This window comes from Hyaena hyaena, unplaced genomic scaffold (assembly GCF_003009895.1).
Source record: "Hyaena hyaena isolate Hyena2069 unplaced genomic scaffold, ASM300989v1 scaffold_289, whole genome shotgun sequence".
NCBI classification, from domain to species: Eukaryota; Metazoa; Chordata; class Mammalia; order Carnivora; family Hyaenidae; genus Hyaena; species Hyaena hyaena.
Genome location: NW_024080920.1, coordinates 493,540 through 520,145, shown reverse-complemented (window position 1 = coordinate 520,145; position 26,606 = coordinate 493,540). Strand labels below are relative to the sequence as shown.

Genomic DNA, 26,606 nt, shown 5'->3' with positions numbered 1-26,606 from the left:
GAGGAGTCTTCTCCCTATACTGTTGGTTGCTCTAAGCGCAACCGAACCTTCCGGATTGGTCGACGTACTCGCCCTTTCTGTTCAAGGCGCGCCTCCTACCTCCCTCGGCTTTGGGTGAGTAGTCTTATAGAATGGCTCAGTGTAGTATTCTTTGCTAAGGAACTGAGGTTGGAACAGTAGGGATCTGAAGCCGAATAACCTCCCGTCGGTGCACCGTCAAAGGTGGACGCACTCTCCTCCAGGCTGGCAGTGAGGCGTGGGCAGGCCAGGCCTCCCCCCCTTCCCCCGCCTCAGGACCTCCGTTTTCCTCTGTGCTCAGGGAGAGAGAAGGGTTCAATGGCTCTGAGCCTTGCTGGCCCGCACGCGGATGGTGATGGGGTGCGGCCTCGGAATCCCAGAGTTCCCGTTTAGGGCCCAGCGGCAAGAGCGCCATACTTCCCCTTTCTTGGCCTCAGTTTCACTTTGTTTTTGCCCTTTAAACCCTGCCTGCTTTCCAGAAGAAATTTTGTTTTCTAATTGTTTCATCTATTTAATGAATAATATCGTGGCAATTATAGCAGAAATAAAGAAAAAAAATAACAGGAGAGTCCCACCACCTAAAACATAACTTCCTTGTTCTTTGCTATGGTCTGATTTGGGCTCTATGTATTTGTTATTTGTTGTTCTATTTCTTTAAGCAAGCAAATGTGTGTGTGTGTATATAAAACCTTGGATTGTGAGTGTTCTGCAAGAAGAGCAAACATTTCTAATAAATTTTAACTTGATAAATGAGCAATGTTTTGCAATATAAGTAGTATCTGACGTCAAATGTCACATGATCACAACTGAGCCAATGGTTCTTGAAATTTGCTTTGATATGCAAGTGCTTTGGGTTATAAGCATATTTCTGGAACGAATTATGCTTGCAAACTAAAGTTTTACTAAACAGCAATCGTATAACCAAATGTAGAGTCAAAGTTAGGAGCAATGTTGTTGGGAGTCAGGCAGACCTACTTTTTAGTCTACCCAGACACATCTTCCTTTTTTTTTTTTTCCCCCTCTTGAAAAATCATGCTAAAGGCTCAGAGGGTTGTTGTGAAGATAAAATGAAATGATGAAAGTAATGCACTTGGCACAATGCCTGGCAAGCAGTAACTCCAAAAAATGGACCTCTTACCTTCATAATAGAAACAAACAAATATACTAGCTAACAAGGCCAGTAGATTTACTGCAAGCACCCAGTTTAGCTCAAAACTTGTCCGAGAAATAACGCAAAAAAGGAAACCATTATTCAAAAGAGTGAAATTTCTTCCTAGTACCTATATTGAAAGGAATTTATCTTGTGGTACTTTATACATAGGAATACAGATGGTGTAGTGAACTGTGTTCACCAGCAGTTTTGCTAGAAATATGAAAAGCCATTTCTTGATTCAGCTAGCAATAGAAGCTAAGAGCATGCTATTAGAACATAACACTGAAGCTTTCTGATGACCTTTTAGGACAGTAGATAAAAATAACTCATATATATTCAGTACTTCTGATATTTCCGATCTTATGTATACATTATTTTAAACTCTGCATTAACCATGTAAAATAGAGGTTACCCTCATTTTACGGATAAGGAAAGTGAGGCCTAAGGAAGCATTTTGCTAAAGTAATACAGCTGTTGAATTAGGGAGTTGGGTCTTTCTCACTGCAAAGCCAGCCATGCTTTTCCATGCTTTTTCTGACTGAAAGAGGATAAAATGCTTTGAATATCAGATGTACAGGCAGATTTACCCATGTGGAGGAGATGGCCTGCAGAGGTACCTATAGTGGAAGTGAAATCTTTCTCCAATAGGAAATTTTCACCTTGGGAAATGAAGAGGTGGGGTGAGGTGATCAGATCACTGAACACAGTTCCATCTGTTCATTTACCTTGTGAGTAATCTATAGCACTTCAAATTCATCTTGTCCCAAGCAAATCATTATTTTACATTCTACTCCCTATTCCGCTGTCACCCAAACCAAACAATCTCTCTCTCCCCCACTCTCTCTCTGGAACAATGAAACATCAAATACCGTTGGTTTTCTTTTCTAAACATTTCTCAAAATCATCCTTTCTCCTTTTTCAGGATCTCTGCCTTAATTTAACGCTACCATTTGTCATCTGGACTGTTGGTGACGAGCTTGGAACTCGTTGATCTCCCTGCCTTCAATCCTAATTCATTCTCCACCTTCCTTGCTGCCAGACTGTCTTTGTAAAATGTCAATCTGACCATATTGCCAGCCCTGCCTGAAATCAGTCAAAGGCTCCTCATTGCCTACAAAATATAAACTAAGTTGTTCATCAATGGAATGCCATTTTGTGCTTAAGGGTCTTTGCCCACACTCCTCTGCCTGGAATGCGCCTTGCCTCTACCTTTATTCTGCCTGGGGAATTCCTAGCCATCCTTCAGAATCCTTATGGCCTACCTCTTCGACTTAAAGATAATCACTCCCTCTTCTTTGCTTCCTTTCCGTTTTATACACACCCCAATGATGCACAAAACACACTGGCAACTTGTCTAAGGACCTTCCACTTTGATGAGACTGTGAACCCTTAGAAAGCTGGGGCTTTATAATATTCAGCTTTATATCCACTCTTCAATTATTTCATACTGCTTGTCGAGTAGGACACACTCAACAGATGTTAGATGAGTCAGTAAATCCCTCCAGGCCCTAATATTAGAATTCCCCATGTTTGCTTTCTAGAATTGGACAGCAGATGGCACTAACAGGCCACTTAACAGATCCCCTTTACTAGGAATGATTTTTGTCCCAACCTTGTCTGACTTTAGCCCCTTCCTAGAAGCCAATACTCATGTCATTACAGGTGAAATCTCCTGTTTCCACCCTCAACCAAATAGCAAAGATAGCAAGATGACTCAGCAGCTTGATCTCTGTGAGAGAAGAGAGTGGCATATGCCCAAGGAAAGGTGCAATTAAGGGAACATTTTCTTTGTCTCAATTTATTCACAGTAGTTGGGAACTTTTTTCTTTCTTTTCCTTTTTTCTTTTTCTTTTCTTTCTGTTGTTGTTGTTGTTACGAGAGAGAGCTTTATTCACTGATGGGCACCTCATGTCTGTTCAATTCTTTGAAAGGGAGGAGGGGAGTTGAAGAATCAGAAAAGACCATTATGGGAAGAGCAGGAAAGCGGAGCAGTCAGAGTTGCTTGTAGGCAGGCAGGCAGAATTGACCTTCCGCCTCACAGCGGAATGGCCTGGGCAACTTTGCTGGATACCAGTGCCCTTCCTAAGTTAGGTGTTTGTGTGCTTATCCAAGGCTAGCATTAAGAGTATTCCCAACATTTGGTGTTTAGGAACCCCTCAGGCTACTGGCTATAGATTTGAATGTGTGGTTTAACTTTTTACTTCCCAGAGAAAAAGCAGAGGACTCATAGAAAGGCAAAGTTTAGGGGCCTAAGACTACACTTTACCTCTCCAGGTCTTCCTTGGGCACCAGGACCTTCATCTCCACTCCCAGTCCCCCAACTAAAACCTATTCTATGGAAAGGATTCCAGCTAGGCACGTTAAAAATCCACCATGTATGGGGCGCCTAGGTGGCTCAGTCATTTAAGCATCGGACTTCAGCTCAGGCCATGATCTCACAGTTTGTGGGTTTGAGCCCCACATTGGGCTTTATGCTGACAGCTCAGAGCCTGGAGCTGCTTCAGATTCTGTGTCTCCTAAACATTAAAAACAATTTTTTTTTTAACTCTCCATATGAATATAGATCAAAGACTGGGAATTTTGGAACTGGCAGTAATTTTATAAATTATATGCATGTCCTCTCTCAGGGCCATTTGTGCCCTAAGCCCTTTCTTTCATGGTAAGCAGAGCTGTATAAGGGGTAAATATACTTTGGAGTTAGACTTACTTGAATTCAAATCTTGCCTTTCACAGACCAACTATGCCTTTGGGCAAGTATTTTCACCTTCTTGAATCTTAGTTCCTCATCCAAAACTGGAGACACTCATGCTTATCATGAAGATTTGTCTTGAGCATTAGAAAAAATACATGTAAAGAACTTTGCACAGTACAGCTGTCACAGTGCAGATGCTTAATTGATAACATGGTGGCATCAAACAGTTTCTGCTAAAGGGATTTTAGATTATAAGGAACAAGTTGAGGAGAGGATTTGGGGAGCCCTTTCTGTATCTAAAGGTATATTTGTGAGGGCTTTTGGGGTTGGCTATGCTTGCAATTGCGCTCTGATTAATTTGATGAAAACACTGGAACACAATACATCAGAACAGCCATTTATCTGTGAATTATTTTTTGGCACCTAGGTTCTGAACCTCCTGAGGTGTAAGGGAAATGTATATATAGAGAAAGGCAAGAGCACTTTTCTTTCCTTAGCTTCTGGAACCTTCTGATGACATTGAGGATTTTTTATTCAGGTTTTTTTTAACCACCTAAGGCACTTTGCCACTTTTCTGAAGTGTGAATTGCCTGCTGTCAGCCTGGAGTTCTCATCTCTGTATCCTGGCTGCAAGCACATTTGCATATTGGATGCTGTGTTCTTTAACCCCCTGAGGTTTGAATCTGCTTGGAGTCTGGTGTGTGTGTATGTGCGTGTGCGTGCGTGTGCATGCGTGTGCGTGTGTGTGTATGTGTGTCTTTCTCTGTAAGCTGACAACTTTCAAACCCCAGGACAGTTTCCCTTCATGGTCTCCAGAAAAACAGAAAACCTACAACAATAGCTCCATTGACTTTTATGTAAATGGCACTCTTCAGGAAAACACTGGGCTGTTTCCCAAAATCCCAGAACATACCCTGAGCATTTGTTTGAGTGGGATGTGGGGAGAGTGTTCTGTTGAGTCAATGAACATCTGTTGAAAGCTGCTGTTCTGGGTCCCAAGGAGACAGAGTGCATAGTCCGGCTCTTCCCTGCCAGAGGTACAGACTGAGATTTACCAGACTAGGTATTGTGCTTGTGGTGACTTTGTTCTGTGTCCACTTAGCTAAGCGGGAACTGTTTCCCAGGATTCCCTTCGTATATGGTTCCAAGTTAGGGTCAACCTCAAGAAAATGTCATGCAAGATTTGGAAAGCTTAAGCGAAGTAGCAACTAGTGCATTGTGAAAGACAGAGCAGGATACCAAGGATGTGGCAGTGCGTACCTTTTGACACTATCTGCTGATTCACCTTGTTGGCGCAGGATATAGTACCCAGGCCGGCAGCTCCCCAACTCCTGCTGAATGTCCTCCTTCAGCTCCTCCAAGTGCTGGGCCAGGTGTCCATTCAGCTCTATGACAAAGGGCTCCAGCTCCTCCTATAAGTTCTGAGCTTAGAAATGGTGAAAGAAGTCACAGGTTTCAGATTGTCCTCAGGAGTTCTTCTCGCCCTTATAGGATCTGGTTTGTTTTCTAGTTACAGTTTTCCTTGCCCTCCTCCACTTCACATCCAGCTCTCCTTCCCAACTGCTGGCCTTGCTGACACAGAGAGACTTCAGGCACAACACCAGATGCAGAGGTGACAGAGTTGCATGGATTTCCCCATCAACTTCCACAACTGCACAAGATGTAATTCCTATACTAAATCCTTAATGTCCTCATAGTGTTCTGCTTCTCTGACCAAACGCTACGGAAGTTTATTTGAGCCATGTAAAAAGCCCAGAAGATGGAATGATTAGAAGCCAGAAGGCTTCACAGAAGTGACACCGAGCTGCATCTGAATGCATGAGTAGGAAGTAACATGTATGGGGAAGGAGAGAGAAATTCTAGAGAACAGCTGGCTCAAGCCAAGCCATTGAAAGGGTAAACAGGAGTTTTGCCTTTCTAGAACAACTAGCCTCTTCACAGGTCCATAGGATAGGTAGAAAGTGAACATCTGATCCTAGCTCTTCTGGTCCATTAAGATGAACCATTGGTGGGTCTGGTTCTTAGATATGGTTACCCCTACACATTGGTGTCTTCTAAGATAAGTGATAAGGGTATGCCCTTGTCACTGCCCTAAGCCATGTCCCCATAGGAAAATATTGGCCTGTTCCCCTCTTTCCAGTGGCTCCACGTGGTCACACTAGGCCTGTCTTTCTTACCCTCCACCCCCATGGAGGCAATGTTGTTTTCCCCATGAAGCACTGGTGATGGCAGTGATATAGAGCAATGCTCCGGAGCTTCCTGTCTGAGGCAGCACCCTCTAGTCCTGGATCCCTAAGCTTATCTAGGGGTCTGACATTCATTCCATGGGACTCAACACAAGGCAGGAGCAAGGTGCCCTTCACCAGTAACTTGATAATACTCTATATGCATCTTGATAGGAGGGCATGGGATCTGGTACCTGTTTCTGCCTAAACCTGGAACCACCAGTTTGAACCCTTTGTTCCCCAGTACTGTGGCAACAGGGTGCTTCCTTCTGGTTCCAGAATGGAGAAAGTTTTTGGCTTAAATAGGGAGAGCAGGGAAATAGAACATAATGTTTTAAAAAGCCTGCTACCAGTTTACATGTAAATTTTAAAACTCCAACAGGATAGCATTATGCATTCTATTCTGAATCATACATTTTTCACTTACTATGTCTGAAAATCTTTTTTTTTTTTAATGTTTATTTATTTTGAGAGAGAGAGAGAGTGAATGAGCTCATGAGGATGAGAGTTGGGGAGGGAGGGAGAAAGAGAGAGGAGAGAGAATCCCAAGCAGGCTCTACAGTGTGAGCGCAGAGCCCAATGCAGGGCTCAAACCCAGAAACTGTAAGATCATGACCTGAGCCTAAATCAAGAGTCGAAGCTTAACCGGCTTAGCCACCCAGTGCCCCATCTGAAAATCCTCTTAAAAGCAGCACATTTGGCCCTACCTCCTTTTTTAAAATGGCTTCATAATATTCCATCTTACAGATACAGTTTTTTTAACCTTCCCATATTGATGGATATTTGTTTCTGCCTTTTTTTCCTTTTTGATATTGCAAACAAGGTTGTGTTGACATCCTTATGTGTATATCTTAAACATGTATTTGTGTATGTCAGAGTGCCTAGAAATGGAATTGCTAGGTGTAAGGAAATATGCATTTTATGTTTTGATAATTATTACCAAATTGCCCTCCTAAGGGATATGCTAATTTTCTCTCCTACCAACAGTACATGAGAACACAGACCATTTCAAAAACCCCATTTGAGGGGCACTTAGCTGGCTCAGTCTATAGAGCATGCGATTCTTGATCTCAGGATTATAAATTCAAGCCCCACGTTGGGTGTAGAAATTACTTAAAAATAAAGTCTTAAGGAGTGCCTAGGTGTCTCAGGTGGTTAAGCTTCGACTTCAGCTCAGGTCATGATCTCATGGCTTGTGAGTTCCAGCCCCACATTGGACTCTGTGCTGATAGTTCAGAGACTGGAGCCTGCTTCAGATTCTGTGTCTCCCTTTCTCTCTGCCCCTCACCCACTTGCACTGTCTTTCTCTCTCAAAAAATAAACAAACATTTAAAAAAATGTTTTAAGTTAAAAAAAAAAACCCACTTGAAATTATTTCCAATTCTTTTTTTTTTATTTTTTTTTTTAATGTTTTATTTATTTCTAGGAGAGAGAGAGAGACGGCGTGAGCAGGGGAGGGTCAGAGAGAGAGGGAGTCACAGACGGAAACAGGCTCCAGGCTCTGAGCTGGCAGTCAGCACAGAGCCCGACGCGGGGCTCGAACCCACGAACTGCGGGATCAAGACCTAAGCGAAAGTCGGACGCTTAACCGACTAAGCCACCCAGGCGCCCCAGAAATTATTTCCAATTCTTAAATACTCATTATAGGTTTAGAAATATTTGGAAAGATCACAGTGTTGGGTGGATTTGGTTTTTGGTAAACTATGTGTTGACAGTTCTGAGAATTATGCTGGAAAGGGTTTCAGTTTGGGTCTAATTTGTGTGCCTTTGCAGATGCAGGTTCATCTTGGTTGAGTAACAGCAAGAGGGCCGAGGAGGCCATCACCTCCTGCTCCAGCCATTCTCTCTGCATCATCTCTGCTGTCCAGCATCCCGGCTCCTTCTTTGGCTCTGGAGTCTCGCAGAGGAAGCCCTGCTGACTTGGGTCTTTTCCTGCCTGGGTCACTCTCCCAGGCCTTTGCTGAATTTGAGAGACCTGATTTTCTTTCTGTTCTGCCATCCCCCCTCAGGACCTTTATTCATGCTGTCCCCTTCTGGAACACGCTTCTCCTTCTCTTTCTCATTGCCAGCTTTCCTTTTACTCGTCCCTACTGCTCTACTCAAACATCCCTTCTTCCAAAGAAACCTTCCTTGATCCCTCAGACAAGGTCAGGTTATCCATTACACATTTTTCCCTTGTAGCACATACCATATTGGCAATTACTTTTTAATTTGCTTAATTATTTGATTAAGATCTGTCTCTCCCACTGGAATATAAACTGCATGAGAGCAAGGCCTAGCATGTACTTAGAACATAGTAGCTACTCAGTAAATATTGTTGACTGAACAAATGACAAGTTTTCTGGGGCGCCTGGGTGGCTCAATCGGTTAAGCGTCCGACTTCGGCTCAGGTCATGATCTCACGGTTCGTGGGTTCAAGCCCTGCCATCAGGCTCTGTGCTGACAGCTAGCTCAGAGCCTGGAGCCTGTTTCAGATTCTGTGTCTCCCTCACTCTCTGACCCTCCCCTGCTCACGCTGTCTCGCTGTCTTGCTGTCTCTCTCTCTCTCTCTCTCTCTCTCAGAAATAAATTTTAAAAAAACATTAAAAAAAATTTCAAATGATAAATTTTCTTTAGCAAGTTCTTACATAAGAGATCTTCCATATATTTTGTTACCTTGATAACATGTCCCCCTTCAGAGGAGTTGTTTTTTCACTTCTGCAGATATTTCTACTCTTCTCCCTTCCTCTCTTTTGTCGTTGTTTGTTGTTGACACTCTTTTCTGAAATGGAAGGAAAAGTAACTGAAATGGAAAAGGCTAAAAAATTGTAGTCTTCGGGGCGCCTGGGTGGCTTAGTCGGTTAAGCGTCCGACTTTCGCTTAGGTCATGATCTCGCGGTTCGTGGGTTTGAGCCCCGCGTGGGGCTCTGTGCTGACAGCCAGCTCAGAGCCTGGAGCCTGTTTCAGTCTGTGACTCCCTCTCTCTCTGACCCTCCCCTGCTCACGCTGTCTCTCTCTCTCTCTCTCTCCTAGAAATAAATAAAAAATATTTAAAAAAAAAATTGTAGTCTTCACAGGATTGCTGATTATGAAGTTAATAATAAATATTTTCTGTAAACTTCCAAACAATACAGAAATATAGGGACTGGAAAATTAAAGTCTCCTCATCATCTCATCCTGCAGGAAATACTATAAATGATGTGTATCCTTCCAGACATTTTCCTGTGCATATTGAAATCTTATTATGTGCCAGGCACTGTCCTAAAGCACTTTACAAAAGTTAAGTCACAGCAGCGCTTTGAGGTAGAACTGTTACTAAATTTTTAAAATGTTTATTCAGTTTTGAGAGACAGAGAGAGTCAGAGCGTGAGTGGGGGAGGGGCAGAGAGAGAGGGAGACACAGAATCTGAAGCAGGCACTGGGTTCTGAGCTGTCAACACAGAGCCCAGAGCCAGACGCAGGGCTCAAACCCACAAACCATGAGGTCATGACCTGAGCCAAAGTCAGCTGCTTAACTGACTGAGCCACCCAGGCGCCCCTGAGGTAGAACTGTTATTATCCTGTCTTAGAGCTGAGGAAAATGAGACTTAGGAGCTAATCACACAGTAAGTGGCAAAGTCAGAGCTTGAACCCACGCTGCAGATTCACACTCTTGACCATAACACTAGCTTGCTTCTGATCGGGTAGGAAAGAGATTTTCTACTGTGTGTGCCTTTTTGTAGTTTGAATTTTGAATCATGTGAATGTGTAACATTCTAAACCATGGATAAGACTAAAAATATCAGTAACAAAAAGCTTTTGGGTACCCCACACTACCTTCCCTCAGTGACCCCTTGAGCCATCTGAAACCACATTCCTGGGGTCTCTGCCCCACAGACTCAGGCTACAGTCTGAAGGAAATGGAACCACGGGTTTGATGAGAATGTTCCTCATCTCTCCCATTCCCAGCATCTCTCCAGTTTCAGTGGGTTTGCTTCTGAGGACCTTTAGTCTCTTAATGCATGCACACCGGCCCCAGCCCCTGTGTCTTAACAAGGAGACCTGAAAGAGTTGGAATGGAGCTGCCCTGACAGGGTAGGGGCCACGGTCCTACCAGCACACACAAAGCAGCCTCAGATTCCTGGTTTCCCCCATCTGATCTTCGGTATGCTCCCTTTTTCTGTAGCTGGTGACGTCACTGTTAGCTGGTCTGTGCTACTCCCCAGCACTAGAGTACTGCCCACAGGATAGATCTTCCTGTTTTGTGTAACTTCCCATTGTCCCGCTTCTTCTTCCTTAAGTCCTCAGATAGACCATGGCCCTCAGAGCGAGTGGCTTGATCATTTTCCGAAGACGCCTCATTCCCAAGGTGGACAACCCTGTGATTGAGTTTCTACTGCTGCAGGCTTCAGATGGCATTCATCACTGGACTCCTCCCAAAGGTGCAAGGCAGAGGGCCTGGCTCTCGGGAAAATGCTGAGTGTTGCTCAGAAAGCCACTCTGCCAGGCCCTCCACAAGGCTTATGTTCCAGTGGCTGTGTTGCGGGGTGGGGGTGAGGGGGGGGGCGGGGGTTGGAACCAGGAGCCCTTGATCCTTTCTACATACATGGTCTCCAGGCCAGGCCAGAGCAGAGCTGGAAATAGAACTTGGTGATTGAATTCCAGGGCAGAAGCGGCACCTGTTTTCCTGTGTGTGACTAACATTCACTGGAGTGCCAGTCTCTGTGGTGAATGGCTGGGTAGGAGAAAAGGCACTGGGCTGGGAATTGGGGGCCTTGGGGTCAAGCCATTACTGGGTTGCAGGTCAGGAGCCCCAAGCAAACAGCCCCCAGATAGAAGGGAGCAGGAACTTTAAAGGGGAGTGCCATGGGGGAGGGCATGATCCAAGTTGGATAAGAATAAGGAAATGGGAACAGGAAATAAACTTTGCACTTTTGCATTTCACTAAGGAGAAATAAGGTGAAAGAGAGGGACAGAAGTGTCACAAACACTCTGAATAGAAATCTTCACACTTGTCTCCTGATCACCGATGTCATCCTGCATAGTACCTCTCACTGAAAGATTTCAAAGGACCTCTCCAAATTTTGTCCCACCCGGGCCTGGAGGAGAAGTCACCCTATTAACACTCATGGGTAGAATGCAGCACAGATGCTATTGGGAAGGGCATGTTCAGAGACTCCCCACACTTCTGAGGGCAGGTGGGGATCAGCATCACCTCTCAGCACCAGCGTCCCTCTCACCTTCCCCCCACCTCCCGCCCCGACGCAGTACCTACCTGGCTTTGTGTACATAGCTACATGAAGTGCTATAGAGAGAAGATTCCCAGAAGCCGTGAGCTAGATTGGTGTTTTAAGCCCCAACTCCTGGTTGCTTTCTGTGGGAGCTGTGAAGCAACAGCTGACTCAGGGCACTGCTGGGAGAGCCCCTGGGAAGGAGGAGGGCTTGGATGTCCCCTTGTCTCTGAACCAAGAAGGGAACAGCTAACAATTCCTGCTCCCCATGATCTCCTGAACCAGGAGGCCCCCAGCAACTTGCTGGAACCACGTGTTGACAGAGGCTGCCAGGCCCCTCCCTGTCCTTCCTGGCCCCTCTGGGCAAGCTGAGAATTTGCAAGGAGGGCCTAGAGGCCAAACTGAGGGCTGCTCCCAGTCTGCAGAGCTTCAGGCTCTCCTACAACAGTTTTTTGGCAGCTGTCTGCTTGGGTTTGAGTCTTGCCAACAAATTTTCTTAGAACTGGCTCTCAGCTTGTCCTTAGTCTAAGTTCCCATCAGGACTTTCCCTATGAAACTGGAATCTGGCCTTGCTCAGTTAGAAAGATGAAAACAATTTGGAAAAGCCTTGATAGCTACTTGGAAACAGCTGCCGGTGCTGCAGTGCAGGGTTTGGAGCCTGTCTGTTGGTTCTGGGACTTCAGGGACCAACTAAGACAGTGTTAAGTCCTCACTGTGGATTGCAGGCAAAGTGCTCCCTCTTTAGCCAGCTCTCACCTGCCAAGAAGGAATTGCCCTTCCTTCGGAAAATCAATTTAGGGTCTCCAAGGGAAATGTCTCCCTGAGAACAAGGGATGAGGAGAGCTCCAAAGAATAAGAAAGCAGAGATCTGAGGGAGACCATCTCTCTCACCACTGAATAGCAGCCTTCTAGACCAGACTTGCTAAGCCCATGGTCTGTTAGCTCTCTGCAGAGAAGAGGGAGTGGGAAGGAGGAATTGCCCAGACGCTACCTGTTCTGTACCCCATTCCTAAGCATGTTAGGATATTGCCATTCTCTAGACCCCCGTTAGCTTAGCAACATCCAAAAAAGTCAACGAAGACCCCCATCTTTAAATCATCTGACCTGAAAATTCCACCTTTGTTGAAGATTATCTCTTCCTCTTTTTTCCTAACCAGGCCATGTGGAATCAGGAGAAAATGACTTAGAAGCAGCCTTGCGGGAGACTCAAGAGGAAGCAGGCATAGAAGCAGGCCAGCTGACCATCATTGAGGGGTTCAGAAGGGAGCTCAATTATGTGGCCAGGAAGAAGCCTAAAACAGTCATCTACTGGCTGGCGGAGGTGAAGGACTGCGATGTGGAGATCCGCCTCTCCCATGAGCACCAAGCCTACCGCTGGCTGGGGCTGGACGCGGCCTGCCAGTTGGCTCAGTTCAAGGAGATGAAGGCAGCGCTCCAAGAAGGACACCAGTTTCTCTGCTCCACAGCCTCCTGAGCTGACCAGAGCACAGTCATTTACCTCAGTAGGATCCTTGAGGGCCTTCGGAGATGAACCGTTGTCAACTCCGGGGAAGGTTGTGTTGGTCTTTGGCTCATCAGAGCAAAGAGCAGATAGGTTAGTAAAATCAGCTGAGGACTCTCAGAGGAACGCAAACAAAAATTTGAGCTGGGTGGAAAGGAAGGCGAACAAGGAATTAAAAAGAAAAAAATCTACGTGCAGTAAGTGCATCCTTGTAATTTACAAATAAACTTCAGGGAGCTTATCTGTCCATCTAACCTGTTGTCTTTATTTCTTGGACTCTTGCCCTTGGTGGGGAGAAAGCTCAAGTGGAATGGAGCTCTGACCTTAGCCAGAGGGAATCCTGTGTCCATGCACTATATCCCAGAGAAGCTAAGGGAGGAGTCAGGGTGACTCTCCTGCCTCTGGAACTCCAAGCACTCTCACCCCACCTGACAGCGTTCCTGAGACTTTGCGACCTGTAGTTGGACAGGATCTACAAGCAAGTGGGACTAGAGCACAGGAATTGGGTTTATTCTACTCACTAAATCTACCCTCTCTCTGGCACCAGGCACGTATGTTGTAGGTGCTTAGTAGATGCTTCCTTAAAATAGAGACCCAAGGGGGTGCCTGGATGGCTCAGCCGGTTAAGCGTCTGACTTCGGCTCAGGTCATGATCTCACGGTTCGTGGGTTTGAGCCGCACATCGGCCTCTGCTGACAGCTAGCTCAGAGCCTGGAGCCTGCTTCAGATTCTGTCTCCCTCTCTCTCTGACCCTCCCCTGCTCACACTGTGTGTGCCTCTCTCTCAGAAATAAATAAAACATTAAAAAATAATTTAAAAAGATAGAGACCCAAGGAATTTGTGACATATCCCAGGTCACAAGAGGGAGATGAGGGACACTGAGATCACACTGGCACACCAGGTTAGTGTCATGTGGACCCCAACCTGTCAGCCCAGTCCTGCCTCCCAGAGTCAGCATGGGCCTTGTCAGCATGACTGAAGTCACTGGCAAGAGGCAGGCCCAGGCCACGGGGACTCTGCCAGGCTACCCAGCAGCCTCATCACTACACCTGTGCACTCCTTGCCTGCAGCTGCCATCTCCACCTTTAGCAAGCTCTCATCATCTATGTTTCTCTCTTCCTACCTCCTCCTTTTCTCTCCAATTCAACTCTAAGACCCAGAGGTGCAAGAGTTGGGTCTCAGCCCTGTTTTCCCTAGCTACTAGGGCTCAAGGAATGCAGGGCAGGTGTTAGATCCTACAGCCCTTCCAGGAGCTGTTAGCAGATGGATTCATGTGGATTTTATTAGAGGGTTGTTGCCCAACGAAGTGCAGAAGATTGGATGCAAAGGGGCATTGGTAAAGGTCAACTAGGATTACCAAGGTCAAGAACAGCCAGCCCTGAAGGAAGGAGAGAGAAGTCACCAAAGTCTTTAACAGGCGTCCAGATGTTTTTAGTCACTGGCTCCGTGTAGACAGGGCAAAAATACTAGCAAACAGTATCTTGGAGCACTGCCAAGGACCTGAATGGTTTTGTTCCTCACCCCTCAGAGCAGCGCTCTCTGAAGGAGGCCTGCTGCAGGAAGTTTTTGGAGCTTAATGTTCTCTTTCCAGGCCAGAAGGGACCGCATCCCACTGATTTAATAAATGCCGGCTGGGCAGTGGTGCCAAACCACAGGCTAGCTGCCTCCTAACAAGGGCTGGCCAGCCCCATGCTCTCAGCATGGGAGGCTGTCGAAGCTCAAGATGTTAAAACCTTATATGTTGGAGTTGGAAGGGACTGGAAAATGACCTAATTTTGCTGCTCATTTTTACAGCTGGGGAAATTGAGGCTTAAGAAGGTAGATGACCCTGGCAGTTGCCTATATGTGGGGTGCTTTGAGGATGAAATGCCCGAGGGAAGACTTTAGAATACCTCGTATGGCTTTAAAGTCATTCCTCTGGGCCTTACAGAGTTTTCCATTAAAACACAGGTACTTTGGGGGCACCTGGGTGGCTCAGCCAGTTAAGCGTCTGACTTCAACTCAGGTCATAATCTCACAGTTCATGAGTTCTGGCCCCACAGAACTATCAGCACAGAGCCTACTTCAGATCCTCTGTCCCACTTGCTCCTTGCCCATCAAAATAAATAAATGAACTTTAAAAAACCACAGGTACCTTTTTAAAAAAGTTTATATATATGTAGATTTGAGAGAGCGAGAGCGAGAGAGAGAGAGAGAGAGAGAGAGAGAGAGAGAATGAGTGGGGGAGGGGCAGGAGCAAGCGGGACAGAAGATCTGACGTGGGCTCTGTGCTGACAGCAGAGAGCCTGATGCAGAGCTCAAACTCATGAACTGTGAGGTCATGACCTGAGTTGAAGTCAGATGCTTAACCGACTAAGCCACCCAGGTGCCTCCAAAACACAGGTACTTTGGAGAGAGGACCCCCATAAATTATCTTCATCTACTCTCTGCAGGAAGAATTGATAGGGTGGGACCAGGGCATGTTATAAGAGGTGGGTCAGGTGGGGGGAAGTGGGACTGAGACTAGGACATGGTGGGTGAGTAGGCTTTGTCATCATCCCCACTTTGCTTCTGGTCAGCTTGCTCAGAGATGTGGGAAGGAGACTACAATTCTCCTTTCAATCTGAGGCCCTCCACAGAGCATGTCCTCCTGGAAGCCTTCCCTAATAAGCACCCATCCTATAAATACTATCCTGTTCCCCACCTATACCTGAAGAGGCTCCTCTTGGAACTCCACCTCCACCGCCCAGGGTGGAGAAGCATTTAACACACACTTGTCCCCACCAGGGTGGGCTCTGGAAAACTAAAATGCCCTCTTGACTCCCAAATGCAATACCTTACACCCCCATAGTAGGCACTTCTTTGCTGAACTGAAGACCTAAAGGAATGAAGTTACAATGATAGCTATTTGATGATAGAATTTCAATTGAAGTGCTTGTGATGGTATGTATGAGACCTCAGATGGGACCCCCATGTTTGGGGAACAGAGGCCTACATCTCCATTGTCCCAACCTATCCCTTCTTTTCTAGAGGAGGGCTGTGCCAGCCCTGCTGCTGCCCCCTTGAGGCTCTTCTATAGGTGCCCAGCGAGATCTCTGTACCTTTCTCGAACCCTACTCCTTTCCCTTCCCTTGCCCTACCAATCCACCTCCTGCTCAGGATTGTGAAAAAGGAAGATCTCAACTGGACACCCTGAGGAGGGAAAAGGGGGCTAGAGAGGGAGGGAAAAACACCAGGATCTAGAGTACAGAGGCACGATTTCTTTGTATTCTTTAGACTGGGGACTCCCAGGGACAGGACCTCCTCTTCTGTCTTTTGCTGTTCCTCACCCAACCCCAAGCCCAGCCAAGCTCAGGATTTGCAACTTAAGGGTCATAAACTCTCCCCTCCCCTAATGGGTGAAGGAGTCAAAAGGTACAAATTTCCAGTTACAAAATATAATAAGTCATGGGAACGTAATATACAGCATGGTGACTATTGTTAACAAAACTGCATTGCATATTTGAAAGTAGCAAGGAGAGGAGATCTTGAATGTTCTCATTGCAAGAAAAAAAATTTTTTTTGGTAACAATGTATGGTGACATGTTAACTGGACTTAAAAATGGTGATCATTTGCAATATATACAAATATCCAATTATTACACTGTATACCTGAAACTAATACCTGAAAAATATAGTGTTCTGTCAATTATATCTCAGTATAGAAAAAAGAGATCAGCCTCTGTTTTCCCCTGTATTCCATCAAAATGATAAAGTGCGTTGAGAAAAAAAAGATTCTCCCCTTCCCTCAAGCTGCTGGAAAAATCCACGGGCATGGTGAAGTAAATGGCTAGCCTTAAGATAAAAAACATGTTGTTCCTTGGGACCAGGGGTGTGTGCCAGAGAGGGGAGAGTGTCAGCAGAAGTCCCACTGAGTCGGACAATAGCAGGAAAGGAAATTACCCAGTTGCCTCTGTGGTTTTCTTTAAGGCTGGGTCGAGGCAGGCCTCCCCTCTCAGGGATGGGCTGTGCAGCTGTTCCTAGAACAGAAGGTAGTATTTCTTCAAATGCTTTTCAAAATATACTCATAAGTGTGTGTGTGTGAGGAAAATAGAAACAGGGATGTGAGAAGTATTCAGAAAGTAGAAGTCTTAAACATCAGAGTTTGGATATTTTCCTAAGTGATTTGATTGAATTTCAAAAAGATTTCCTTAGCCGCTGTGTGGATTAGACTGAAGGGTCTGAGTGAAAAAAGTCAGGAGGCCACTGCAGTGGACCAGGTTAGGATTAATAAGATCTGCTGTGGGATTGTGGCCAGGGGATGGAGCATTGACCTTGGGCTTGAGGAGGGGAGAAGTGATCAGAAACTTGGTGAGAGGAACCAGCAGAAGACTTGCTCTGGAGCCAGCCAGGGTGAGAGACAGTACCCAAATCCTGGGGAGCCAGGGCAAAGACCCTCAGAAAGCTCACCTCTTAGGCTTGACTAGGGTTCATCTGATTCATATGGTATTAGAAAGGAGACTAAGACAGACTCTCAGGATGTAGAGGGTTATAGAATGGGGGCATTAGGCCCCAGTCCCAGTGGGCCACTCTCCCCATCCATTACCTCTGGAGGAGTTCTCCATTCCTGAATATCAGCCCCCACCAACCAGCTCAGGGGTATGGGGCGGGGGAATGCAATGAGGAATTCTAATCATACAAGGCTGCTGCAAGTTCTATGGAGTAAGGACAGCCACCTCCATCCAGATATGCAGAGAAACATAAATTTGGGATGCACAAGAGGATGGGGAGGAATGGGGTGCAGGACAAGCTGAAAGGGGCCAGAAGAGGGGTAGAGGTAGCTTCCAGCTCAGTTTCCTCATGCCCCCTCTATCTCAAGATTTAGCTCTTTCTCATGGCTCCTGTCATTCCGGTCCTCCCACCCCCTTCCCGAATCTCTCTGTTTTGGTATCAATGGGGGAAGGGAAAACACTTCTTGACCTAGAAACAGTGGGTGGCAGCTTCAGAGATATACATTTTGGCTGGTTCCCCATCCTTGGTCGTATATAGGCCAGGGCTGGGCCATGCTAAAGAAAAGTGGGTAGGGAATTCCAGGCATTTGGATACAGAACACCACATTCCAGTCTAGTCTTGGTTAATAATCTTCTGCCAATACCCTCCTCTCTCAGTGCTTCAGTTTGTTCATCCCTGCTTTTGTGATTAATGAAAATGGCAGAAGCCTGACTAGAAACCAATTCACAAGCCAAGGGCCAGTTTGCTGGCCAGAAAAGGACACTCTTCCCTTTGGCCCTGTCCTAGCACACAGTGAATGCTCAGTGGGTATGGTGCGCCCCCTCCCCATCTAGGCTGTAAGACACTGCTGCCCACCCTTAACGCCCTTCTGAAAGGTGTATGCCTCCTCCTCCATGCCAGATTCCTTAGGCTTTATAGATTGTTTTATCCCTCCCCATGCCATCTCAGCACACTCTGTTTCATCTTGGGCTGTCCGCTAGAACTTTCTGCAACTATAATCTGTCCTGTCCAATATGTTAGCCACTAGTCACACATGGCTTTCAAACACTTGAAATGTGGCTAATGTGCCTGATGAACTGTATTTTAATTTTATTTCCTTTTAATTAATTTTTAAATTAAATTTAAGAAGTCACGTGTGGATAGTAGCTACCACATTGGACAGCAGAGGTTCTAGGCAGAGATTTTCTTTGTTTCTTGTTTAGCATCCCTTGTTTAAAAGAAGAGTTGATAGGAGTTACCATTTATTGAGCACTTACTCTTTGTCAATTTTTGCATAAGTGCTTAATAGGTACATCTCAATGAATCCTAGAAATTCTATTAAAAAGATGAAGAAACTGTGGTTTAAGAGGTTAAACTGGCTTCAGATTGCAAAGAAAACTGGAGGGCCATTCAAGTGTGAGTCATGGTCTCCAGCCACTTAGGGAACCTTCCAGGACCCAGCGTGGGTGTTCTCCATAGCCTGGGGTTGTTGGGGCCCCAAGAAGCTCATCACTGAGTGCCAATCAGTGGATGCTCTTGACAAAAAGGAGAAGGAAGCTCATTCATATACTCCCCATCTCCCGGGGACACAGGAATCCTGGCTTCTGACATCCCACCTTTAGATACCTCTCTTCTTGCCTTTCTCCTGGCCCACAGTGTCCTTTGGGTCACAAATTAAGAGCTCAACTGGGTGCTAGGTGCAAATGCTTGGGAAAAGTGTGTCACAGGCAGGCCCAGAGGAAGCCAGTTGTGCTGGGAGCTGGGGCCTGGAAAAATCCTTGTTGTTTTCATGCAATAAAACCCCACAAAGACAAAGACAAAAACAAAAAACAAACAAACGAACAAAAACAAGAAATAGTATAATAACTACCTTTTATTGAGCACCTACTTGTGCTAGGCACTTTACATACATTTGTGCTTATAGTTCCCACAACAATCTGGGAGGTAGGCATTATAATCACCATTTTACATATGAGGAAACTGAGGTTCAATAAGGTTAAGCAGCTTGCTTAAAATCACACAGCTTGTAGACAAGTGGTAGACTCAGCACTCAAGATGGACATCTGTGAGTGCCCCCAAACTTTCATTAGGCATTCTTCACACTGGGGAAACAGAGGGGGTGGAGGAGTGGACAAAAGGATGCGTTCTTTAGGGGTTGAGAGAAGCTGAGCCCTGCCCTGTTTCCTACCTCCCCACTCTGGCAAGCCACTTCTTCAGACTCAGCTGCAAAGTCAGGGAGATTTACTCTGGCTGAGGCTGCTCTTCTTAGAAAGGGAAAATGGCTGAAATGAAAGGCCTTACCCTGTATGTGTATTTACAGGTGTTGGTGTGCAAATGTAGTTCACATGCCAAAGCACACCACCACCAGAAAAAGAACACTGCTCCCTTTTAGGCCACACCCCTGCCATGTATGCAGGGAGTGAGACAGCTGAGAAATCTTGAAAGGGCTGTTTATTTCCTATTACAGTCCCAGGGACATCAACCAGGCGAGGGCCAGCTCAACAATCAAAACCTCAAGTTTGCTTCCTGTCCCCTCCTTTCAGGCTTATCCAGCTTATCCAGGAACACATGGTGCCTCTCTCTCTCTCTCTCTCTCTCTCTCTCTCTCACATACACACACACACACACACACACACACACACACAGGTTCTTGAGTTAAGGCACCAAGTCGGGCCTGCACGGCCTTGCAAGTCCTTACCCATTAGGCCATGGTCTGGTCCAGGGCTGAGCCCATGTGTTTACATAGATGGGTAAGTGCAGCATTAGGAGTCTCTTCACAAATGAGGGACAGCAGTGATGGCTCAGTGCTCTGCCCAGTCCTCCTGTCCTCTTGGATGAGACCTCCTTCCTCCTTGCCTGTTGGCCAAACACCTCCATCCCATCTCCTTAGCTGGGGTACGACCAGGTCAGCACACTTCGGGCCAGTGCTGGGAACTCAGGGCCTGGCTTCCAACACCAAGAATGTGCCCTTCTAAGTATGGCAGGGAGCTATTTGGGGACACTAAAGAGGATCAAGTCCCCACCTCAGAAGCACAAAGATGGCCCTTCAGGCCAGGATGGACGGGAAGGTTTCTCTCTGTGCTTTTAAAACAATCATGTGTAATGTGTAACTCGTTTTACCTCTGAGTTCTCTCACTCCCACCTCAGGAAGAGGTTTCTGCAGACTGCAGTGAGCGTGGAGGGAAAGAGTGTCTTTAGGATAGTGCATTGAAATGGGAAGTTGCTTCAGCGCCCCCTCACCTGGCCCTACAGGAGCTGGCTGGGACACATCTATGTCAGCTCCCACTTAGCAGGAACTGCCCAGGTGGGGACTTCCCGGGGATGCACAGTGTGGTTGTGAAGGAGGGTTAGAGGCCTGCATGAAGACAGAGGTTAGGGCTGTGGGGTTCCTGGGTCGTGGGTTGGGTCAGGATGCCCAGATGAAGTAGGCAACCTCATCCAGGTCGACAGGGTAATCGGTAAGCAGCACTGGGGTTTTGTCAAAAAGCTCGCCCTTATAGCTGCGCCACTTGCCTGCGGGCAGGTAGACGTCTCGCTCCTGCTTGCCTGGCTCCAGTACGGGCGCCACCAGCAGCGTGTCTCCGATAAGGAACTGAGAGTCGATGCGGTGTGCCGTCTCATCGCCTGGCGCAATCCACCAGAGGGGGCGCACGATGGGGTCGCCTGTGTCGGTGACCTCACCAGCCAGCTCAAGCAATAGCGGCGCTACCAGTGAGGCCCTCAGCGCGGCAAACTTGTGAGCGATAGCCACCACTTCGGCGTCGTATTGCCAAGGCGGGACTGAGAACTGCATAGCGGGCATGAAGGCGGCCACCTCCAGCCAGCGCACATAGAGCTCACGTTCGGGCACTTCGCTACCGCCTACTGTGCGCTCAGACACCGCGTTTCCACCCACCATATCAGGCAGGATGAATGGGTAGCCCAGCATGCTGACAGTGAGCACCGCGGGGATGAGCGAGCGCAGCCCCAGATCATAGCCCCACACCGAGTCGCGGTCCACTAGGCGGAAGAAGCATGAGATGTTCTGTGACTGGTAGCCTACGCGGACCTCTGCCAGAGAGAAGAAGGGCAGCGCCATTTCAGTGTAGCGTCGGCTCCATATGCTGGGGTCGGACAGCGGCCTGTAGGTGCTGAAGTCCCGCGGCAAATAGCTGACCTCTCCTGCATCAAACTTGAAGGAGGCCACAGCATAGCGGGAGCGCAGCCGCCGCAGGTGTCCCTGGAACCAGTCTCGAGCCTCGGGGCGTGTGAAGTCCAGCACCGCGCCGATGCCATTCCACCAGCGCACAAGCGCGGGCAGCCGGCCAGTGGGTTCGCGTACGAACAGCTCGCGTTCTACACCCTCACCAAAGCACGATGAGTTGTAGTTCACAAACGGGTGAACCCAGAGCGTGACGCGAAACCCGGCATCGCGCAGACGGCGAAACATGTCACTGGCATTGGGGAACTTGGCCTCGTCAAAGTCGAAGTCTCCGTAGGCAGGTGTGTACATGTCATCTATTTCCAAGTGGCTGCTGTTGAATCGGTGCTGGCGGATCTGCTGGGCGAAACGCTGCACTTTGTCCTGGTTCACGGCACGCCCATACAGCACCCATGTGGACCAGATGGGGTCCCTGAAGGCCTCGGGTGCTGGCACCCTTGATGGTTTGTTGAAATAGCGTCGAACCATGTATTTGTGGATTGAAGTGACGTCGGAGCCGACACACACACGGTAGCTGAGCTCTGGCGCTGCGGAGTGGCCGGCAGGTGGCTTGTAGGGAGTGTCATGGTAGCGTGCCTGCAGCCGCAGCGAGCGCTCGGTGCTGTTCCAGCCCAGGTGGAAGGGCACTGAGTCGTTGACCTTGATGGCAGCAGCACGCGATGACAGCCAGTAGCGTTCAAGGATGCCTCCAAATGCGGCGTCAGAGGAGTAGACATCACTGGTGACAAAGGGCTGTGGGTCCTGCTGGCCATCCAGGCGGATAGGCCAGTGCTGGGTCCTCATCTCAGCACCGCCGTACCAGTGTGCCGCTGCATCGCCCAGGAACATGGCATGTTCCACTGCGCGCCCCGGAGCTGCCTCCTCCCAGCGCACACGGTAGCACATCACCGTGTCCTTGGGCCTCACAGTCTGGATAAAGAAGTGCAGCGGGCGCCCATCGGCTGTCCGAGAACAGCCGAGCAGGGCACCATCGCGGCTGCAGGAGTCAAGGTCCAGCATGCCTGAGCGGAAGGCCAGTCGGAAGACTTGCTCACCCTTCTGGTTGCGGATGGAGAAGCCGCCTCTATTGAGGTCCAGCAGCTCCGCCCGCAGGCGTTCTGCTTTGCGTAAAGAGGCGCTGTAGTAGCACCAGGCCACTACCGCAGCCAACACCAGCAACAGCCCCAGCACCGCGGAGCCTAGCAGTGGTTTCAGCTCTTTGGACGGCTTGGGCTTGGCAGGCGAGAAATTATCAGGCAAGAAGGTGTACATAGCTGCGCCTGCGATGGCCTTGGGACTCTTATGGTCTGTGTGGCTCCCAGGGCGGCGGCGGGGATAGGCTTGGCTCTTCTCCTGAGGGTTCTGGGGCATCAGCCCCCAGTTATGGAAGGAGTGGGTAGTGGGACCACCCAACAAGGCGTGTCTGAACCTGGCTTGCCTGATTCTGGAAGCGGAAAGAGTGAAGTAGAACTGAGCTTTCTCATGCCATAGAATTTCCCTTTGCTGCAGCAAGAAAGAAGAGGTATATACTTTGGGAAGGTTGTATTACTGGGATGTAAGGTCTGAGACTAAAGGTTTGACCCATAACAGGACCATCTATCTGTATCTTACCCACTCTTTCTCATGAGCCCAGTTTTTGCAAAAATTAGTCAGGACTCTGAATGGGGAGGGGCAAATGGCATGCATCCTCATTTCCCTAGTGAAGGAACAAACCCAGGCAGGGAGCTGTCTAGAATCACAGAATTAGTTAGGCCTCCCTGGATCACACATGGGTGCAGTTCAGGTTGAAGAGAAGGGGAAGGATCTGGAGAGGGCCATGGTGGGAGAGGGAAGATAATCCAACCATCTCCTTCAGACCTTTAACAGGGTAGTAGGCTGGCTTCCCTGTCCCCAGAGGGGGAGAGGAGAGAAGAAGGGGGAACATCTCAGGCATGGAATTTAATCTTGAGTCAAAAGTCAGATTAAATCTAGAGATTAGAGAAGATATCCAAAGCTACACTCAGTCTTGGGCCTGGTTTGGAGAGAGTCAGGGTTGAGTCTGGACATTAGGGCTGGGGTAAAGAGTCTAGCATGGAGGCCATGGTGACTTCTCAAGCCATCCTTTCTTTGCTCTCTCAAATTCTACCCTGTTTTCAATAATTGATCAGCAAGTCCATTTCCCTGCCAACCTTCCTGCTCTCTCCTCCCGGCAACACATCTGTTGGCCAGCTACCTCCTGGATGTGTCTCCACCACTCACTGACTCTCTTGCTGCCCTTGCCCTAGTTTGGGCACTGTCATTTCCCCCCCATATCATTGCAATACTTCCCCCCTAGGCCTCCCTGTTTCCAACTTCAGTTTCCTCTAATGCCTTCTGCTCATGGCAACCATGGTGATCTTCTTAAAGCACTTATGAGACTATATCCCTTCCTAGTGTAGAGAGCTACTCATGACCCCCAGGGTTAAGTTCAGAAGTGTAAGCTTTGCAGTAGAGAGTCAAGGCATGTCGTGGCCTCATCTGCCTTTCTGATTCCATTTCCATCCTGGCCTATCCTGTGACCACCAAACTCATTCCTTTCCCAATCTAAATCCTTCAGCCATATAGCTAGCCATAATGGGCCAATGTCTCTCCCCCATCTATCAGCTCTTCATGGAGCAGACACCCCATACTGCACACATACACTCTCATACAGTGTATGCTAAACATCCAGATAGGACTGCAAAAAAAAAAAAAAATCCCATAGACTTGGGGGGAGGTGTATGTCCCAATCTGCTACTCAAGGCCGCTGACCCTTCCTATCTCAGCCCTCAGGGCATAGTTCAACAAAGAAATAGCACTAGCTAGGTGCACACACAGACACACGGTGTCTGCCACCCAGCTGCCCACCTGTTCCAGCTGGGACGAAGTGGAAAGGGAGACTAGCAAATAGTAATTAGCCTCCTCCTAGATGCCAGTGTCTGTCTCAAAGTTCTCAGCTATTTCCAAGGAGATGCCAAAAATGCTCGGGGTCCTCACCGCCCCCCCCCATGAAGAAACTACCAAGAATGACAGGTACAGACTAGAATTTGATCCCGAATGTCAATATACAGCTCCCTACAATGCACCCTCCCCTCCAGGGAGGTGTCGTTCCAGGACCTCATTGTATGCGCTCCTTCCCCCCAACTCCCTAAGCTGACCAGTTCCAGCTGTTCTGAAACAGCCTGTTACTCTTTCTCTCATCCCACACAACTTAGCTTCCAAAACTTCCCCACCCCAGTACGGACCTCCCTTCCTGTAGCAACAGGTTAGAAAAGCCCTCCCAGAGAATGAACATGGTTGCCTTTAGCTGATGCCTTCAAGCTAAGCAAAACCCAAAGTACATTTATATTCATTCATTCAGGACAACCGGGGCCCCATTCTGGGCACTGAGAGAAAGAGGGGAAAGGGTCCATATCTGAATAGGACAGAGAACCTCTCATCCTCAAAACTTTCTTATTAAGTCAGCCCATCTCATTACACCTGGAGGCAGAGAGAGGCCACCAAGATGACCTCAAGAACCCTTTTCAACAGGTTCTGAGAATCTTAATGTTCTAGGGTTCCAAGGTTTTTTGTTTTGTTTTCTGGGCTTTTTTGTGAAGGACAGAAACCCACAGGCCTAGGCACCCACTCAATGCAGGTCCTGTCCTGGGCTCCCAAATGCCACCACAGCACCCAACTCTAACAATACTGAACGAGAGGCCTGGCTATAGTGCCTATTCTACAGATGAAGAAACTTGCCCAAACAGAAAAAGGAACTTGTTTGAAGTCACCAGGTAGCAAGGTTGCCTAATCCAAAATCCTAGCTTAACCTTCCACAGCATAATTTTAAAGAGATGGGAGATAATGGTCCCACTGGCTGAATGCAGCAGAGGAAAGGAGCTCTGTGGGCCAGAGGGTGGGACAGGCTCCCATCAGGTGAATGTGTGCATAGTGAAGCCTATCTTCTCAAGGACTGACGCTGCTACTTGCTCCAGGAAGGCTACTTGGGAGTAGAACAGGGGCAATTTTAATGGCATCTGGTACCGGAGCTGTGGAGGAGGAACTGTGGTTCCTATGTTAACAGCGTTAGAGACCCCTGTAATCTGCCGCCTCCGCCATCTGACCAACCACAGGCTAATGCCGGCAGGCGGGGTCTGACCTAGCTAAGCCTTTCCCCACTTGACACTCAACTTCAGTCTTGGCTGCCAGCCGCTGACCGGATCTGAGGGGTAGGGCCGGGCCTGGCCCCAAAGAAGGGAGGCCATGCCAAGTTGAGTCGTTTGTCGAACATAATTCCGGGGGTTTGGGAGAGAAATGACAAAGGCGATCCCGCCCATCTCCCTGCCCTCCTCAATGACAGGATCCGAAGGGATCGAGTGACTGCGCCTACAGCTTGGAATACTCCACCCCCAACACCCAGCGCTACAGCTACAGTGCCCGAAGGGACAGAATGAGGTCCAGGGGCCAGCTGCCCGCTGGGAACCGCGGTTTGAGGAGGGGCCCAAGTGTCCAGCCTCGCACCCTCTACTCATTAGTAGGAACTAAAGTTCAGGAAGTGTGCTTCCTCAACACCCCCCCAAGTCCTCCCGCTGGGCTCACTCACGGCAGTGACCCCAGAAGTGGGGGTGAAGGGAGGCTCCCGAAGATTCCCTCCACGCTAGCTGGAGTTGCGCTGCCACAGCACAGCGCCGGGCGCTGCCTAGCTGGGAACAGCTGAGGCCCTCCTCGGGACCCGCCCTCTTCCTGCTCGGCCACGCCCCGGTCGTTCTGTCCCACTTCTCGCCTCGGAGTCCAGCCCCACCCCTGGTGCTGGATCCCTCCGCCCACGTTGTCACGTGGATACGAGGCCCAGCCCCTTAGCCCCCACCTTTCTTCTATTGTTTTGTATCCACCTCCCGGCAACTCTGGGGGGCCACCAGCAGGAGGTCTCCCATCTCCGCCCCCTACCTTCAGGCCCGCCCCCGCCGGGCAGTTGCTCACAGCATGCAGGCGGGGCTCTGCCCTAGGCCTTCTGGGAAATGTAGTTCTGGAGGAAGGAGCAGTTGTCGACTGTCGGGATTCTTGCACCTCTAGGCTAAATTTGGGATGTGTATGAGGAGAAACGAGCCAAAGGGTAAAGGGGCAGGGTTGGCTCTTGGGATTCCTTCCTCTCCAGATTTGGGCAGGTGAAGGCCTTCTCGGTATAACGCGGTCACTAGCTCTCCATGTGGAAAAAATTTCTCA

The 26,606-nt window shown here is 48.2% G+C and overlaps 2 protein-coding genes across 4 annotated transcripts; one reads left to right on the top strand and one right to left on the bottom strand.

Annotated features, from left to right (window-relative positions):
* NUDT2 (nudix hydrolase 2) lies at nt 1–13,032 on the top strand. Its single transcript, XM_039247076.1, has 3 exons — nt 1–114; nt 10,348–10,488; nt 12,435–13,032. Exons 2-3 carry the CDS (start codon nt 10,362–10,364, stop codon nt 12,749–12,751), a joined length of 444 nt encoding a protein of 147 aa, XP_039103007.1. The 5' UTR covers nt 1–114; nt 10,348–10,361; the 3' UTR covers nt 12,752–13,032.
* MYORG (myogenesis regulating glycosidase (putative)) lies at nt 9,082–26,091 on the bottom strand. Of its 3 annotated transcripts, XR_005530941.1 has the most exons (3): nt 25,987–26,091; nt 19,846–22,851; nt 9,082–9,096 (listed from the first exon to the last, which is right to left on the bottom strand). XR_005530941.1 is itself a non-coding variant. In XM_039247075.1 (2 exons), the coding sequence occupies exon 2, from the start codon at nt 22,776–22,778 to the stop codon at nt 20,634–20,636; it is 2,145 nt and encodes a 714-aa protein (XP_039103006.1). In that variant the 5' UTR covers nt 22,779–22,851; nt 25,983–26,091; the 3' UTR covers nt 19,080–20,633. The 3 variants fall into 3 exon arrangements, 2 of the variants coding, with proteins under 2 accessions (XP_039103006.1, XP_039103005.1); XM_039247075.1 differs by lacking the exon at nt 9,082–9,096 and having other exon boundaries at nt 19,080–22,851; nt 25,983–26,091; XM_039247074.1 differs by lacking the exon at nt 9,082–9,096 and having other exon boundaries at nt 19,080–22,851.
* Between the last annotated feature and the right edge of the window lie 515 nt (nt 26,092–26,606).

What these genes read in the sequence shown, in the direction of transcription:
- NUDT2 (XM_039247076.1), top strand. Translation starts at nt 10,362, where the DNA reads ATGGCCCTCAGAGCGAGTGGCTTGATCATTTTCCGAAGACGCCTCATT. An exon ending in TCACTGGACTCCTCCCAAAG is followed by an intron (nt 10,489 to 12,434) that starts GTGCAAGGCAGA and finishes TTTCCTAACCAG; the next exon opens with GCCATGTGGAATCAGGAGAA.
- MYORG (XM_039247075.1), bottom strand. Translation starts at nt 22,778, where the DNA reads ATGCCCCAGAACCCTCAGGAGAAGAGCCAAGCCTATCCCCGCCGCCGC.